The 14,621-nt window shown below is 48.5% G+C and overlaps 1 protein-coding gene across 1 annotated transcript in view; it reads right to left on the bottom strand.

Annotated features, from left to right (window-relative positions):
* The window catches only part of DOP1B (DOP1 leucine zipper like protein B), a 105,739-nt gene that overhangs the window by 13,180 nt on the left and 77,938 nt on the right, over nt 1-14,621 (bottom strand). Inside the window, exons 25-32 of the mRNA XM_007470498.1 lie at nt 12,506-12,610; nt 12,342-12,408; nt 9,706-9,850; nt 3,882-3,964; nt 3,538-3,647; nt 3,268-3,414; nt 1,965-2,026; nt 1,335-1,463 (exon numbers count right to left, since the gene is read on the bottom strand). Of these exons, the coding sequence (XP_007470560.1) occupies nt 1,335-1,463; nt 1,965-2,026; nt 3,268-3,414; nt 3,538-3,647; nt 3,882-3,964; nt 9,706-9,850; nt 12,342-12,408; nt 12,506-12,610 (848 nt within the window). The remainder of the gene's footprint in view (nt 1-1,334; nt 1,464-1,964; nt 2,027-3,267; nt 3,415-3,537; nt 3,648-3,881; nt 3,965-9,705; nt 9,851-12,341; nt 12,409-12,505; nt 12,611-14,621) is intronic.

Here is a 14,621-nt window from a genome sequence, read left to right on the forward strand (position 1 = left end):
GGCCTCTCACTGTTGTGGCCTCTCCCGTTGCAGAGCACAGGCTCCAGACGTGCAGGCTCAGCGGCCATGGCTCACAGGCCCAGCCGCTCCGCGGCATGTGGGATCCTCCCGGACCGGGGCACGAACCCGCGTCCCTTGCATCGGCAGGCAGACTCTCAACCACTGCGCCACCAGGGAAGCCCCACAATCATTCATTTTTGAAGCAGACGAAGAATACCGCGAGTATGAAGAAGAGAAAAAACTGCTAAGGAAAAATCAGGTACTTCTCCAAAATCTTGCTCTGTCACTGGCCTCACTTAGTATCTGCACTGCAGGAGGGATCCAGCAGGAGACAGTGCTAAAGAAGCACAGCCAGACTTTAAAAAACAACCTAATAAAAACGAAGAGCCTTATAGGACTTCCCTGGTGGCGCAGTGGTTAAGAATCTGCCTGCCAATGCAGGGGACACAGGTTCAAGCCCTAGTCTGGGAGGATCCCACATGCCACGGAGCAACTAGGCTCGTGCGCCACAACTACTGAGCCTGCACTCTAGACCCCGCGAGCCACGACTATTGAAGCCCCCATGTCTAGAGCCCGTGCTCTGCAACAAGAGAAGCCACCGCAATGAGAAGTCCGTGCACCACAGCGAAGAGTAGCCCCTGCTCGCCGCAACTAGAGAAAAGCGCGTGCACAGCAACAAAGACCCAACACAGCCAAAAATAAATAAATAAAATGTTTAAAAAATTAAAAAAACTAATAGCATTATAATAATTGATTTTTGTCTTGCTTTTTTAAAAAAAATAAATTTATTTATTCATGTTATTTTCGGCTGTGTTGGGTCTTCGTTGCTGTGCACGGGCTTTCTCTAGTTGCGGCGAGCGGGGGCTACTCTTCATTGCGGTGTGCGGCCTCCTCACTGCAGTGGCTTCTCTTGTTGTGGAGCACGGGCTCTAGGCACACGGGCTTCAGTAGCTGTGGCACGTGGGCTCAGTAGTTGTGGCTCACGGGCTCCAGAACGCAGGCTCAGTAGTTGTGGCGCATGGGCTTGGTTGCTCTGCGGCATGTGGGATCTTCCTGGACCAGGGCTCGAACCTGTGGCCCCTGCATCGGCAGGTGGCTTCTTAACCACTGCGCCAGCAGGGAAGTCCCATAATAACTGATTTTTAAAGTAAAGTTTCAGATTTACCGATATATTTCCAAAGTTCTTCCACAATCACCTCTGCTGAGTACTCATTTAACGTCTGCCCGTTCCGCCAACACCTGCCCGGGGCCCCTCTGGTTTCCAGCCATGTTGGCCACTCTGGGCCTGTCTCTTTTTGGGGGGGGGTGGGCTGGGGGAGGGCAGGCCTTCTTACCTTGGATCAGAGGAAGGTAAAGGTGGTACTGATCAAGTTCTCCACTTAAGACAGCAAAAGCCTGGCGCTTTAGCAGCATGGCTTTCTGCTCAAAACTTGAGAACAGTTTTAAAGAACTGCTCTGCATGCCTGGAATAAATAGAGCAAATAAGTTCCATTTAGGGAGAACACTACAATGACAGGTAAGTGATGAGAAATTCCTACTGTTCCTATCTTCCCTGGTGAAAGATCATGATCTTGATTAAGGGCATGCAGTTGTTACTCAAGTATTTACATTTATAAAAGTTCTTATTTCTTTCATGATACTGAGTGATGGGGTATTTGAAGAGGATATGAGGTACAGGAAAGTACTCCTAGCCAATTGTGGTCAACTTATCATTACTTTCAAAAATATTTTCTCCACTATAAAACTGCAAAAAAGGTAGTTAAAGGCATTCGTGTCAATAGACTGGAAATAGGAAGGTTTATTCACGTAGTCCCGGCATATTCTGCACATCACATTACATTCTGTGGCTGATATGGCACTAAAAAAGGTTTGAGTTGGGCTCTGAAATACGTGGTTAAAGCTGATTATGACCAAAAGGAATTGGTCCTTTAAAGTGTGACTTATGTGCACATAACAGAACTTACTCATTAAATCTTTAAACATTGTTTTCTCATGAGTCAGAAGATGGTCAATAATGGACTTCCAACTGGATATTAAAAAAAGCAAAATTAATTAAATATGCAAAGGGTGACAGTCTGATTAAAAGCATCAAGAAAAGACCATGTCCCTTTAAGATCTATTAAAAACTGCTTTCTGAAAAGTTAGTGAAAGGGATGAATAGTTTTTTTTTTTTTTTTTTTTTTTTTTTTCGCCTTACGCGGACCTCTCACTGTTGTGGCCTCTCCCGCTGCGGAGCACAGGCTCCGGACGCGCAGGCTCAGCGGCCATGGCTCACGGGCCCAGCCGCTCCGCAGCATGTGGGATCTTCCCGGACCGGGGCACGAACCCGTGTCCCCTGCATCGGCAGGCGGACTCCCAACCACTGCGCCACCAGGGAAGCCCTGAATAGTTTTTATGTAAGGAAATGTTAAGCAAAAGTTTTTCATTTATAACCTTAACATAGGGAATAATGAATAATTCCCAGCTCACCATAAAAGAAAACACAAATTGTCAAGGTACCTTGGCTTTTGCAAGGGTTGCCCTTAAATGTGTTCACACAGATGATGTCCATACACTTGTGTTAATGGAAAGAATTGGGGCTGTGAAGACAAATACCACTAGTTCTCAGCGGGTTCCCCGCAGTGCAACAGAATTACAGCCATGGCCGCTGGTGGTGGCTGGGCAAACCCTCAGCCCATATAAAAAAGCTGACCAGTCTCCACCGTCTCCCCCTGCCATTAATGAAGACCTGTTCAGTCAAGCCAGGGGCAGAGTTACGAGTGGTTCTGTTGACCTCTAAGAAAAAGGCGCAGCTAGTTCATCCTGTGCCTGTGATTGCACGGATCTCCACTGCCCACGCAGAGCCTGGCTAGCCTCAAGGTCTCAGTGAGGAATCGGGGAGTGTAAGCCGAGAAGTGGGATAAGGACACCGCAGTGTCACCATGGAGCCCCATCATCTTAATGCTGGTCAAGCATTTTGTGATTACAAGATAAAGTAGCACCAGACCAAGTACCACTGGAACACCATGCAATGCTCTTTAGGAAAAATGTGCTCTTACTTGGAATTCTTCTCCTGATTAAAAAAAGGCACCTTTGTAGTTTTTAGAAGACTTAATTCTGTTCCCAGAAATACACGGTTAACCTGTGAGTGGTGTCCTATGATTTGGGTTGATGCTAGCTCTGCTTCTTCCATTTCAGGAATGAGAATTAATTACAGAAACCCAAACACTTTTCCACTTGAAGATTCAGGGCATGTTTTTTTTTTTTTATCAGGACAGCATTTCTTACTGCACACAAGAAGTGTCCATCTGGAAGAAGGCCGGGTCCAAGAATAATTCCAGGACTTCTTTTTTCCAGGCTCGTTTCGTGTAGGCATAACCGCTTAGAGAGCTCAGCAGCTGGGCGCCAGCCCGGAAGCTGGGGGCATTGTAGGCACTGAAAGGGGTGGGAAGGGGAAAGGGCCAAGGTCAGAGATGGTGCAAGGAACCCCGCTGGACACATTTCCCATAAGCTATCTTTCCACACGTGGGTGGGGTACAATGGAGAAGGCGGCGTTACCTGTGATTGCGTAAGTAAGGAAAAACATAGTAAAGCAAACGGGAGATCAACGGCACCGCTCTCTCCTTCTCATCACTTCGATAAACCATGTCCAGGAGGGATGCCAGAACCTAGAAGAACAGGACCGCCAGAAAACAGAAATCTCCTAAAGCAGGCGGCAATACAAAATTTAGTCCTCGGGGTATACACAGCCTAACAAGAAAACTCCACGGGGCAGCTTGAGGCCAAGACTGGCTTATGAACTCACCCGGGACGGTGCAGCCCGTGCACCCTGGCCCCTGAGAATGAACGCCCTCACAAAGCCTCACTTCTGTGGGGGGATGACAAGCCAGATGCATATGTACCTCTGCCAGGAGGGAGAGGGCTTGCACGCTGTACACCGAAGGGGCAGACGCGGACACCATTGCTGAAGCGGCGGCAGCAGCATCTGCTAAAAGAGGCATGTGTGTTTTAATCAGGACAATAGGTCACCATTTATGCCCCCAAAGCATCAGATGAACTTGAGTCATGAGCTCCCGCCTTTCACACTGACTCTGTACGTACGTACATGTTACGTATTCTTCTCTGCTAACATGTTCAACTTCAGCAACTAAGAATCTGGGTATTCTGATCAAATAAATCAGCACCAACTCACTGTCTTCCTCCCCGCTTCCATTCTCATCACCATTTTTGGAGCTTCGACATCCCCCTGGATGACCCCTCTAACATCCTGGCCTCTGAGCCCCTTAGTCTTTTCTTTTCCAGCAAGGTTTTATTTTGTTCCAGCTCAGCCAGCCACTGTCACCATCATACCCTTGACCTCATGAATTTCCAAAGTCTCCATTTCCAGCACCCTACCGTGACCACATCTTACCTTTCCTGCTCACTTACTCCTGGAATGCTGCTCTGACAATTTCCTGAATCCTTGCACAAGCCTCCAACCCCCTGAGTTCACCTCCTTAACTACCCATCAATCCCCCCAGGTCTTCACTTCTCTATCTCCCCACCCATACCCGTGGTCTATCGTTCACCTTGCCAACATCCTTAACTTTTTTGCTTCTCTCTCCCTCTGAAGCACTCACCTAGAAAAATGCAAAGCTGGCTAAACCCAATGATTGCCCATGCAGTTCTATGCAGCTAAATGCTCTGGAGAAAACCGGACTACTCTGAAACAGATCTCACTTTACCTCATGACTGTGCAACTCAAAAATGACCTGATGCTACTAGACAACCCTCCCCCATGTCCCTCAGCGCTGTGCTGGCTTTCCCAGTCTCCAACATAATTCTTTCACCTCCTCCCTCCATAACCATCGATATCTGTCCCTCCTCAGCTGGTAAGCTCATCTCATATTTCACTGAGAAAATTAATGTAAACAAACAGAAACACCCTCAGTTTGGCCGCTATGCGTTATTAACCTGGGACATTTATATCTGTGTTCTCTGCCTTGTCTCTTGTTTTTTGTTTTTTGTTTTTTTTTTTGCGGTACACAGGCCTCTCACTGTTGTGGCCTCTCCCGTTGCAGAGCACAGGCTCCGGACGCGCAGCCTCAGCGGCCATGGCTCACGGGCCCAGCCGCTCCGCGGCATGTGGGATCTTCCCGGAACGGGGCACGAACCCGCGTCCCCTGCATCGGCAGGCGGACTCTCAACCACTGCGCCACCAGGGAAGCCCTTGTCTCCTGTTTTGATAGACACGTTCCTGGCTCCTGTCAAAGAACGCTAATTCCATTTACGATATTAATCCTGGCCCTGTGGCTGTTGAAGACTTTGCTTTCTAACTATCCTTTCACTCTTTGGTATTAATTTCTCCCCCTCCGCTGTACTATTCCATCACCGCACAAATAGGCTTTGGTTAACTCCAATTGAAAAACAAACCGACAGCCCCGTCAAATCCAGGGAGTCTCTGTCCTTATCTCACGCTACCTCTCAGCAGCCTTCCGCTGCATTCCTACGCCCTCCTTCTGGAAACACTCTCTTCTCATAGTTTCCATGACTCCATGTTCTCTTGGTTTTTCCTCCTACGCTGCTGACCTTTTCTGATTCCTTCCCAGACATCTCAAATGTAACACATGCAAACCCAAGCTCCATCTCCCTCTCCAAAATGTTCTTGCTTCAGACTTTTCCAGCTCAATTGTTTAAACCAAAAAACCAAAGTCATGGGACTTCCCCAGTGGCGCAGTGCTTAAGAATCCACCTGTCAGGGCTTCCCTGGTGGCGCAGTGGTTGAGAGTCCGCCTGCTGATGCAGGGGACGTGGGCTCGCGCCCGGGTCCAGGAAGATCCCACATGCCGCGGAGTGGCTGGGCCCGTGAGCCATGGCTGCTGAGCCTGCGCGTCCGGAGCCTGTGCTCCGCAACAGGAGAGGCCACAACAGTGAGAGCCCCGCGTACCGCAAAAAAAAAAAAGAAGAATCCGCCTTCCAACGCAGGGTTCGAGCCCTGGTCCGGGAAGATCCCACGTGCCACGGAGCAACTAAGCCCGTGCGCCACAACTACTGAGCCTGCGCTCTAGAGCCCGCGAACCACAAGTACTGAGCCCGTGAGCCACAACTACGGAAGCCCGTGCGCCCAGAACCCGTGCTCCACAACAGGAGAAGCCACCGCAATGAGAAGCCCAAGCACCACAACTTAGGGTAGCCCCCGCTCGCCCGCAACTAGAGAAAGCCTGTGCTCAGCAATGAAGACCCAACGCGGCCAAAAATAAATAAAACAAACAAACAACCAAACAACAAAAACCCCAAAGTCATCCTTGTTTGCCTTTTTTTCTTTAAACTACCACTTCCAATCCATCGGCAAGTTCTGTTGATGCCGCACTCACACCAGTCCACCTTTCCCTAGAGCCCATGCCTCTAAGCCAACATCTTCTCTTGCCCAAAGCACCATGAAATGCTTTTAACTGAACTCCCAGTTTCTGTTCTCGGTTGCTGCAGCCCACATTGCTCCCGGCAGCCAAACTCATGTTTTCTGAAAACTCAATAAGATCCTGTCACTGCTCCAAACACTTTAATGGTTTCCCACAGCAAGCGGGCTGATGGCCAAGCTCTTAAGTGTGCTCTGCATCAAGCCGGACAACCTTCCACCCCCGCTCTCACCCTGACCTTGCATGACCGCGCATTAGGCTCCAGCCAAGCTGATCTCCAGGTTTCTTGGGCCTGGCCCACTCCCACCTCAAGGACTTGCCATCCCTTCTGGGCTGCGCCTTCCCGGATCTTTGCAATGGCTGCCCCCTTACCTTGTATTTCTCAGCACAACTGACACTTCCTTGGGGATATGTTCTGCGACATCTGAAGTGGCCCCCAGCCCCGCACCCATTAAAAAAAAAACTTTCATTTTGGAGTAACTTTGGATTTCCAGAAGAGTTGAAAGATACCTTTGTTAATTTACTTTGGACTATCACCTTCCGCATCCCTCCCACCCCCGCGAGAGCAGAGGCCCTGCTCATTTTGTTTCCTGCTGCATCACCAGCAACTAGAACACAGTGCATGGCACATGCCAGACGCAAACGTACAGGAAGGACCCTGCACGTGCACTGCACACATAAGAACTCTAAGTGGAGAAACACATCATTTGAAGCCTCATTCTGTTTCATGATTTAGACGGCCAGTATGCATACTTAGTTTGTTCAAGACCGAAACAAAATATAGTGTATGATCCAAAGAGTCTTTTGGTCCTCTATAATTTGCTAATTATGTCTTATTGAGAAGCCCCCAAATCACCTCCAGCTTTGGAATTCTATGCTTTCTTTTTAAATTTATTTTATTTTTTTATTTTTTGCTTTCTTTTTTGGCTTTCTTTTTTAAAATAAAAATCAGGTAATCATTTTACTACAGTATTGTCTTGAGGTTAAATTTAATTACTGCACAAAAGCCAGGCCCAATGACACTTGACTCAGCACAGCTCAGGTGCACTGGTGGTGGAGGAGCAGTTTAATCCCTATATCAGTACCTACATCGGGAATAACTGAGGGCAGATGAGCCGAGGAGATGCACGAGCTCGCTTTCCCTAGAACCACAACTATAATCATAACCGCAGCCTGAGAAAGCATAATTGTTGGTTTACATTAGTAAATGATAGCATACTAGTTATAGGATCTGCATTACAGAGTAAAGTATAATTATTTTCTTATGTAAACCACAAAACTAGCTGTCAAACAAATATGGCAGAAGTAATGGAGGCGGTACTATGACGTGTCTGTCTGACACCATCCTTCCTCCTCCTGGCAAGAGAAGCCCCTCTTGGGTGGGAGCCCATTTCTCGGAGCTCCGGGGCACCAGCCTTTCCGCTCCTCCTCTGGGTCAGCCACAGGCCCGGGTCAGCCACAGGCCCTGAACAGCCAACCGGAGTCTTTGCATGAGACTTGATGACGTTCATCTGAACACCTAGCTCCCGCTCTGACTAAAACCAGATGTAGATGCCTGGGCTTTTCCTGTACATGAGCCAGAAAGTTCTGTGCTGCTGTGTTTCTACACGCCTGAAGCTGGTTTCGTTTACTTGCAAGAGGAAAGAGCCCAGACTTCTCGACACACCTTCCTTTGTATATTAAAAACCACAAATTCAGCTTTGCTTCTGCTGATGTAACTACCGCTAACAATAATGACAGAGGTCATAAAACATGACAGAACTAGCAGTTTTTGAACATTTACCTTGTGGTGGGCACTGCGCTATGTAGTTCCGACTGAGAACTTAGATGTAATATTTTTGCTCGTGTTAATAAAACTGAGACCAGGGCTTCCCTGGTGGCGCAGTGGTTGAGAGTCTGCTTGCCGATGCAGGGGACACGGGTTCGTGCCCCGGTCCGGGAAGATCCCACGTGCCACGGAGCGGCTGGGCCCGTGAGCCATGGCCGCTGAGCCTGCGTGTCTGGAGCCTGTGCTCCACAACGGGAGAGGTCACAACAGTGAGAGGCCCACGTACCAGGGAAAAAAAAAACAAAAAAACTGAGACCAAACTGATTTTCTTGTCCAGTGTTGAGCGACACTGGGACTGGGCATACTTTCCTGTCTGTGTTAAATAATACCGAGAACTTGCAAAAATAATTACTTGCTCTAAGATATGCCTGATTCTGAAAGAAAAACTCAACCAACTAAAGTGGCTCACTTATCAAAACAAGCAGCATCTCATCAACATCCACTTGTGGACCCTCGCCTAGTGCTGTGCCCACCAATGCAAAGGTATCTTATTACTAACTCTGCCCCAGTCCCCACCTGGAAAGATCTGCCACAAACAACCCAGCCAAGGCCCTACAACCTTATAAATATCCTCCCCAAACTTCCCCTAGAGTTGAGACACCCCTATGACTCAGCCAAGTTTCTCCCTCACTGCAGCAGGTCTAGTAACCTGAGATTTGCTTGATGATACATTTGTCTGGTGGTCTTCAGGGCACCGGCAATTGACAATCTACCCTGTTGCATTTAATTCAGACTCCTCAAGAGTATCTGGCTGACCAGTGGTCCTCCGAGTACACAGATGAGTCTCCTCTGAGAGTCTCCAGACCATTTTCCTAGGAAGCTGTAACTAACTATAAGGCTGGGCTGTGCCTACTCTGTGTGGCCTCCATGATAAAATCTTCACCACCCAGGCAATGACCAAACACAAGGGTCATCGAGAGGCAGGGGTGTGTTGGCCAGAAATGAAATACAACATCAACTGCCTGATGATAGTTAGCTGGTTTACTAAGTGTTCTTTCCACGGCTCCACAAAAAGAAAAACATACATTCTCCTATTCTTTATCCCACACAGATTTCTATCACTGACTCCATGCAAATTATCTTGGGAAGTTACTTTCTTGGACCCCCATCTCGGCTCAGTGAGAACGTAACACGGTAGCATGGGCCACTCGGGACCCTTCCAATGGAATCCTGTTGTTTAGTATACATACAACGTATGTTGTAAGAAGTAAAGCCAGTTTACTTTTAAGGCAAAACTAGACCCACTAGCTGGCATTGGGCATTACTTTTTATTTTTTTTCTGGTACGTGGGCCTCTCCCTGTTGTGGCCTCTCCCATTGTGGAGCACAGGCTCTGGACGCGCAGGCTCAGTGGCCATGGCTCACGGGCCCAGCCGCTTTGTGGCATGTGGGATCTTCCCGGACCGGGGCACGAACCCGTGTCCCCTGCATCAGCAGGCGGACTCTCAACCACTGCGCCACCAGGGAAGCCCTGGGCATTACTTTTTGACCCTTCTACACCTACCGTGCAAATCTTCCTCATCATCAGATTCTTCTAGAGAGATCTGAGGCCGAGCCTTCACTTCCAGGTTTCTGCTCAGCCAGCTGGTTTGTTCCAAGGAAGAGCCAGCAATGTTCCCGACAGCTTCTAGAATTTTTTGAGTGACTTCCTGAGAGTAGTCAGGAGAAAGAGGAAAGGAGGTTAGTTAAGGAAAAGAATCTTAAGTGCCTAAAATAGCACCATCCGATATAAATATAATGCAAGCCGCAGCTGTGAACCATGCAGGTAATACCAAGTTTTCTAGGAGCTACATTAAAAGAAGAAACAAGTTCATAATGCTTAACACAATATATCCAACAGAGTATCAACATATAATCAATATAAAATTGTTAGTGAGGTTACGCATTCTTTGTTATGTTAAGTCTTTGAAATCTGCTGTGTGTTTACAGTTACAGCACATTCAGTTCAGACAAGCCACATTTCAAGGGCTCAACAGCCACTCGTGGCTCAGGCTACTCTCTGGCCAACTTGGGTAAAACAGAGACATAGAAAGTCACAGCGGCACAACGCGTTTGGCAGATTAGATTTCCAGTTTCTTCAGGACCACGGATTCTTGCTAGAAATGCATCTTTGAATAATACAAGAAACAAAACTGCATAAATTAAATTGACTCGAGGGTGAAGTGAGGAGTCATCCGTATCAGGAGTTCCATGAGGAACGAATTTGGTCAAGTAGCTGGGACAGAGGTAGAAGCACTGAGCGGGTATCATCGAGTGTTGCCAGCTAAGAGGGGCCGTGCGTCCCTGACGCCTGAGGACCAAACAGTCCTGACTTCCACTATGAGCCCAGCAGCTGCGTTCGGGCATGAAGCAAGAGAACGTCTGCCTGCCGGTGGCAAGGGGGGTGCACCCGCGGGAACTGTCCGTGGTGCACCTGGGCAGAGGTGTGGGGTGGATGACGGCGGCAAGGAAGGTCCAGAATAGATGGATGGACCTGGTGATGATCATACCAGAGAAAGACAAATACCATTTGCTATCACTTCTATGTGGAATCTAAAATATGACACAAATGAACTTATCTACAAAATAGAAACAGACTCACAGACGTAGAGAACAGACTTGTGGTTGCCAAGGTGGGTGGGGTGGGGGAGGGATGGAGTGGGAGTTTGGGATTAGCAGATGCAAAGTATTATATATACAGGATGGATAAACAACAAGGACCTGCTGTAGAGCACAGGGAGCTATATTCAACATCCTGTGATAAACCATAATGGAAAAGAATATGAGAAAGGATATATATATGTATGTGTGTAACTGAGTCACTCTGCTGTACAGCAGAAACTAACACAACACTGTACATCAACTCTACTTTAATAAAATAAATTCTTAAAAGCAGATCAAGAAAAGGGGTTGAGGACTTAGAAGAGCTCCCATTTCAAGTGCAGTGAATGGATGGGAAAGAAGTTGGGGTGCCTGGAAACAGCAGGAAGGAGTCAGTGTCAGGGAGGCTGGGACATCGTGGGGTGGACGCAGAGGCCCACCCGGCCCCCTGACGGACAGAAGCAGAGCGAGCCGCACCAGCTGCGGTAGTGCCTGTGGCCACAGTCCGGCCTATGGACTGGAAACGGAGGGGCTGCGGCAGGCAACAGCCCATGGAAGGGGGAGGGTTTCCAGGTGAGCGCAGGAGGTGCTACCCAAGGGCTGGGCTGCAGCACTTGCCCTTGGGTGATGATTTCTTCTCTACTGGTTGAGCCAAAGGAGTCACTGTGCTTTAGGCAGAACTCTAGTGCCTCAGAATCAGGAACTGGACAGATATTTCACAAACACCAGGGATCACAACGATTAGCAGTAATATCAGTAGTAATAAACTACACAACCCAGTTTAAAGGCTTTGACTCAAAAAGCTCCTCACTCAAGGATTATAATGGTTGCAAAATAATGACTTTTCTAACTCCTTCATTACTTCTATGTATTATTTAATTTATTTATTTATTTATTTATTTATTTGTGCGGTACGCGGGCCTCCCACTGCCGTGGTCTCTCCCGTTGCGGAGCACAGGCTCCGGATGCACAGGCTCAGCGGCCATGGCTCACGGGCCCAGCCGCTCCGCGGCACGGGGGATCTTCCCGGACCGGGGCACGAACCCGCGTCCCCCGCATCGGCAGGCGGACTCTCAACCGCTGCGCCACCAGGGAAGCCCTGTCTATGTATTATCGATAGCTGGCATTCTACTCAAAGGAGAAGATTTTCCTTCTTCTATGGGTGAGTTTTACTTTTGTTTTTCAGTGTTTCTGAAATTTCCTGTGGGTCTATATTGCTTTAAAAAGACGGGGGAAGGTTCTAAGGAAAGGAATCTGTGCATAAAGATAGACTTATTGTTCCAGTCATGCTGCAGAGTAAGTCCGCATACATCTGTGTACAGTGGGAAGCGAGAGGGTGCCTTGTAAGCTGCACGGTCGACTGGTGAAGTCTAACACGAGAACCTTCATCAGGAGGTTGTATCGAGGCCTCTAAAGACAGTAGCGCAGGGAATCAGATGTGGGAACAAATGCAAATCTAAGATCTGGTTCTGCCCAATGTTTACTATCTCCAGTGAGACCCTCTAAAGGTGGGCGATACTCCTGGGACAGTAACAGCCTGCCAGACTTGCACATACAGACCTGCAGATCTTTTTGATCCTTCTTGCTCTCCAGGTTGGGAGTTCTTGTTACAAAGTCGTTCAGCATGCTGTTGAGAGACAGTCAGCTTCAGACCGAGAACGCTGCAGAAATAAAAACATGTTCCCGAAGAAAAATACGGTGACGTGAGTGCAGGGACACGGTACCTGAGAAGCAGAAAATAACCAGGGGGAGCGAGATTCAACTGCACGGACTCCTTTAACACACCCAACAGTGAAGGGAAGTTTGCTTGCAAGGCTGTTGCTGGGAGCCTATTTAAAAAAAAAGAAAGAAAGAAAGAAAGAAAAAATATCCAACCCTGAACAGGTCAAAACAAATGTTACTTATAAGCACATTTTAGATCCAGGTGGTTGGAAAGCACAGGAAGATGGCATATCCGCCTGACCTGTTTGCTCTTTTTTAAATTACAATACACACAAGCTAAATTTTGGTATTCTGCCAAGAACTTGGAGTTTGGAGACCTGCAACCGTGCTGACAGGTCAGATGCCCCTGGTTTCCTCGTCTATAACGTGAAAGCCTTGAACTAGAGGACTGTCTGATCTCTGGGCCTGTCTGGCTCTACCATTCAGCCTCTCCGACGTCGCTGGAAACACAGAGTCAACCACCAGAAGGTCACAGAGGGCAAGGTCAGGCCTCAGGAAAACAAGGACTCGGATTATGGCTACGGAGCGAGGCTGCACAGCACAAAAGGCAGAGCTTGGCCGCAGCCAGAGGGCCCCAGGTTCAAGTCCTCGTCCCTGACTTACTGCCTCCTGACTGACCTGGGCAGGGTCTCCTCTGTAAAAGGAGGCCCCAGCTCCTGCAGCTGCTGGGAAGGCTCAGATATCACTTAGGCCCCTGCAACAGGCGCTTGCTAGTGATATAATACACATTAGTTACCACGAGAAGGGACCAGCTCATCTTTACCTCCTGCAGGAAAGAAGTACAGGGATGCTTGTGGTGAAGGAGGAACAGCTGGTCTGAACTCAACCCTAGACCCAGGGACTCCTGGGACTACGACCCTTCCTGCCACCTCAGGGTACAGTGAGCCGGAATAACCACAGAACATGAACTTGTTAACCAGGGAGCTTGCAGCTGGCGGTCAGATTTACTTATTGTGAACCCCCTGAGATACATGAGAATACTGAGGCTTCCTTGAGACGGGACTACTCTCCCTTCACCCTCATTACTGCAGCCGAGAACACCCCACACGATGGAGGGGTCCGGGAGCCGCACCCGGAACCTGCCATAAGATCTGCACGAGGCCCAGCAAAGCGTCCTTTCTACCCGTGGAGAAACACCTGGGGGACTCCTATAGCTGAGACTCCTGCATGCAGATATTCAGCATAGTAAACCCACGCAGAAGCCATCCAGCAGAAAACATGGCAGAGCACTGAGGACAGCACCAAAAATAATCCCTTCTCCTTTTTCTAAAAGAGGTCCTTAAAATCCCCCCTCCTTTTTTGGTATCAATTTAATGCAAACTGGTTCTTCTCAAGTTTACCAGGCCTCACATAAAGCTTTGCTGACGTAAGTATTTAAGCTATAGCACCCAGACTTTAAAATGTCAGATTAGATCTCTGCAGAAAGAAAAAGTAAAATCATCAGGGCATTCCCATGCCTCGAGAGGAAATAAGGACACCATTCAGATACTTTCTGAACTAAGCCTCTCCAGTAATCAAGAAACACAATGTGGGGGTGGCAGGGAGGGATAAACGAGGAGTTTGGGATTAAAATGTACACACTACTATATATTAAATAGATAAACAGGGACTTCCCTGGTGGTCCAGTGGTAAAGAATCCGCCTTACAATGCAGGGAACGTGGGTTCGATCCCTGGTTAGGGAACTAAGATCGCACATGCCGCAGGGCAACTAAGCCCGAATGCCACAACTGCTGAGCTCGCACGTCTCAACTAGACAGCCTGTGTGCCGCAAACTACAGAACCCATGCGCTCTGGAACCCTCGCACCACAGCTACAGAGCCCACGCGCCCTGGAGCCTGCGAACCACAACGAGAGAAAACCTGCACGCCACAACTAGAGAAAGCCCGCACGCCACGACGAAAGATGCCACGTGCCGCAACTAAGACCCGACACAGCCAAAAATAAATAAATAAATAAATAAATAATAAGGGACTTCCCTGGTGGCACAGTGGTTAAGAACCCGCCTGCCAATGCACGGGACACGGATTCGAGCCCTGGTCTGGGAAGATCCCACATGCCGCGGAGCAACTAAGCCCGTGTGCCACAACTACTGAGCCTGCGCGCCACAACTACTGAGC

The sequence above is a fragment of the Lipotes vexillifer genome, unplaced genomic scaffold (assembly GCF_000442215.2).
Source record: "Lipotes vexillifer unplaced genomic scaffold, Lipotes_vexillifer_v1.1 scaffold402, whole genome shotgun sequence".
Lineage (NCBI taxonomy): Eukaryota > Metazoa > Chordata > Mammalia > Artiodactyla > Lipotidae > Lipotes > Lipotes vexillifer.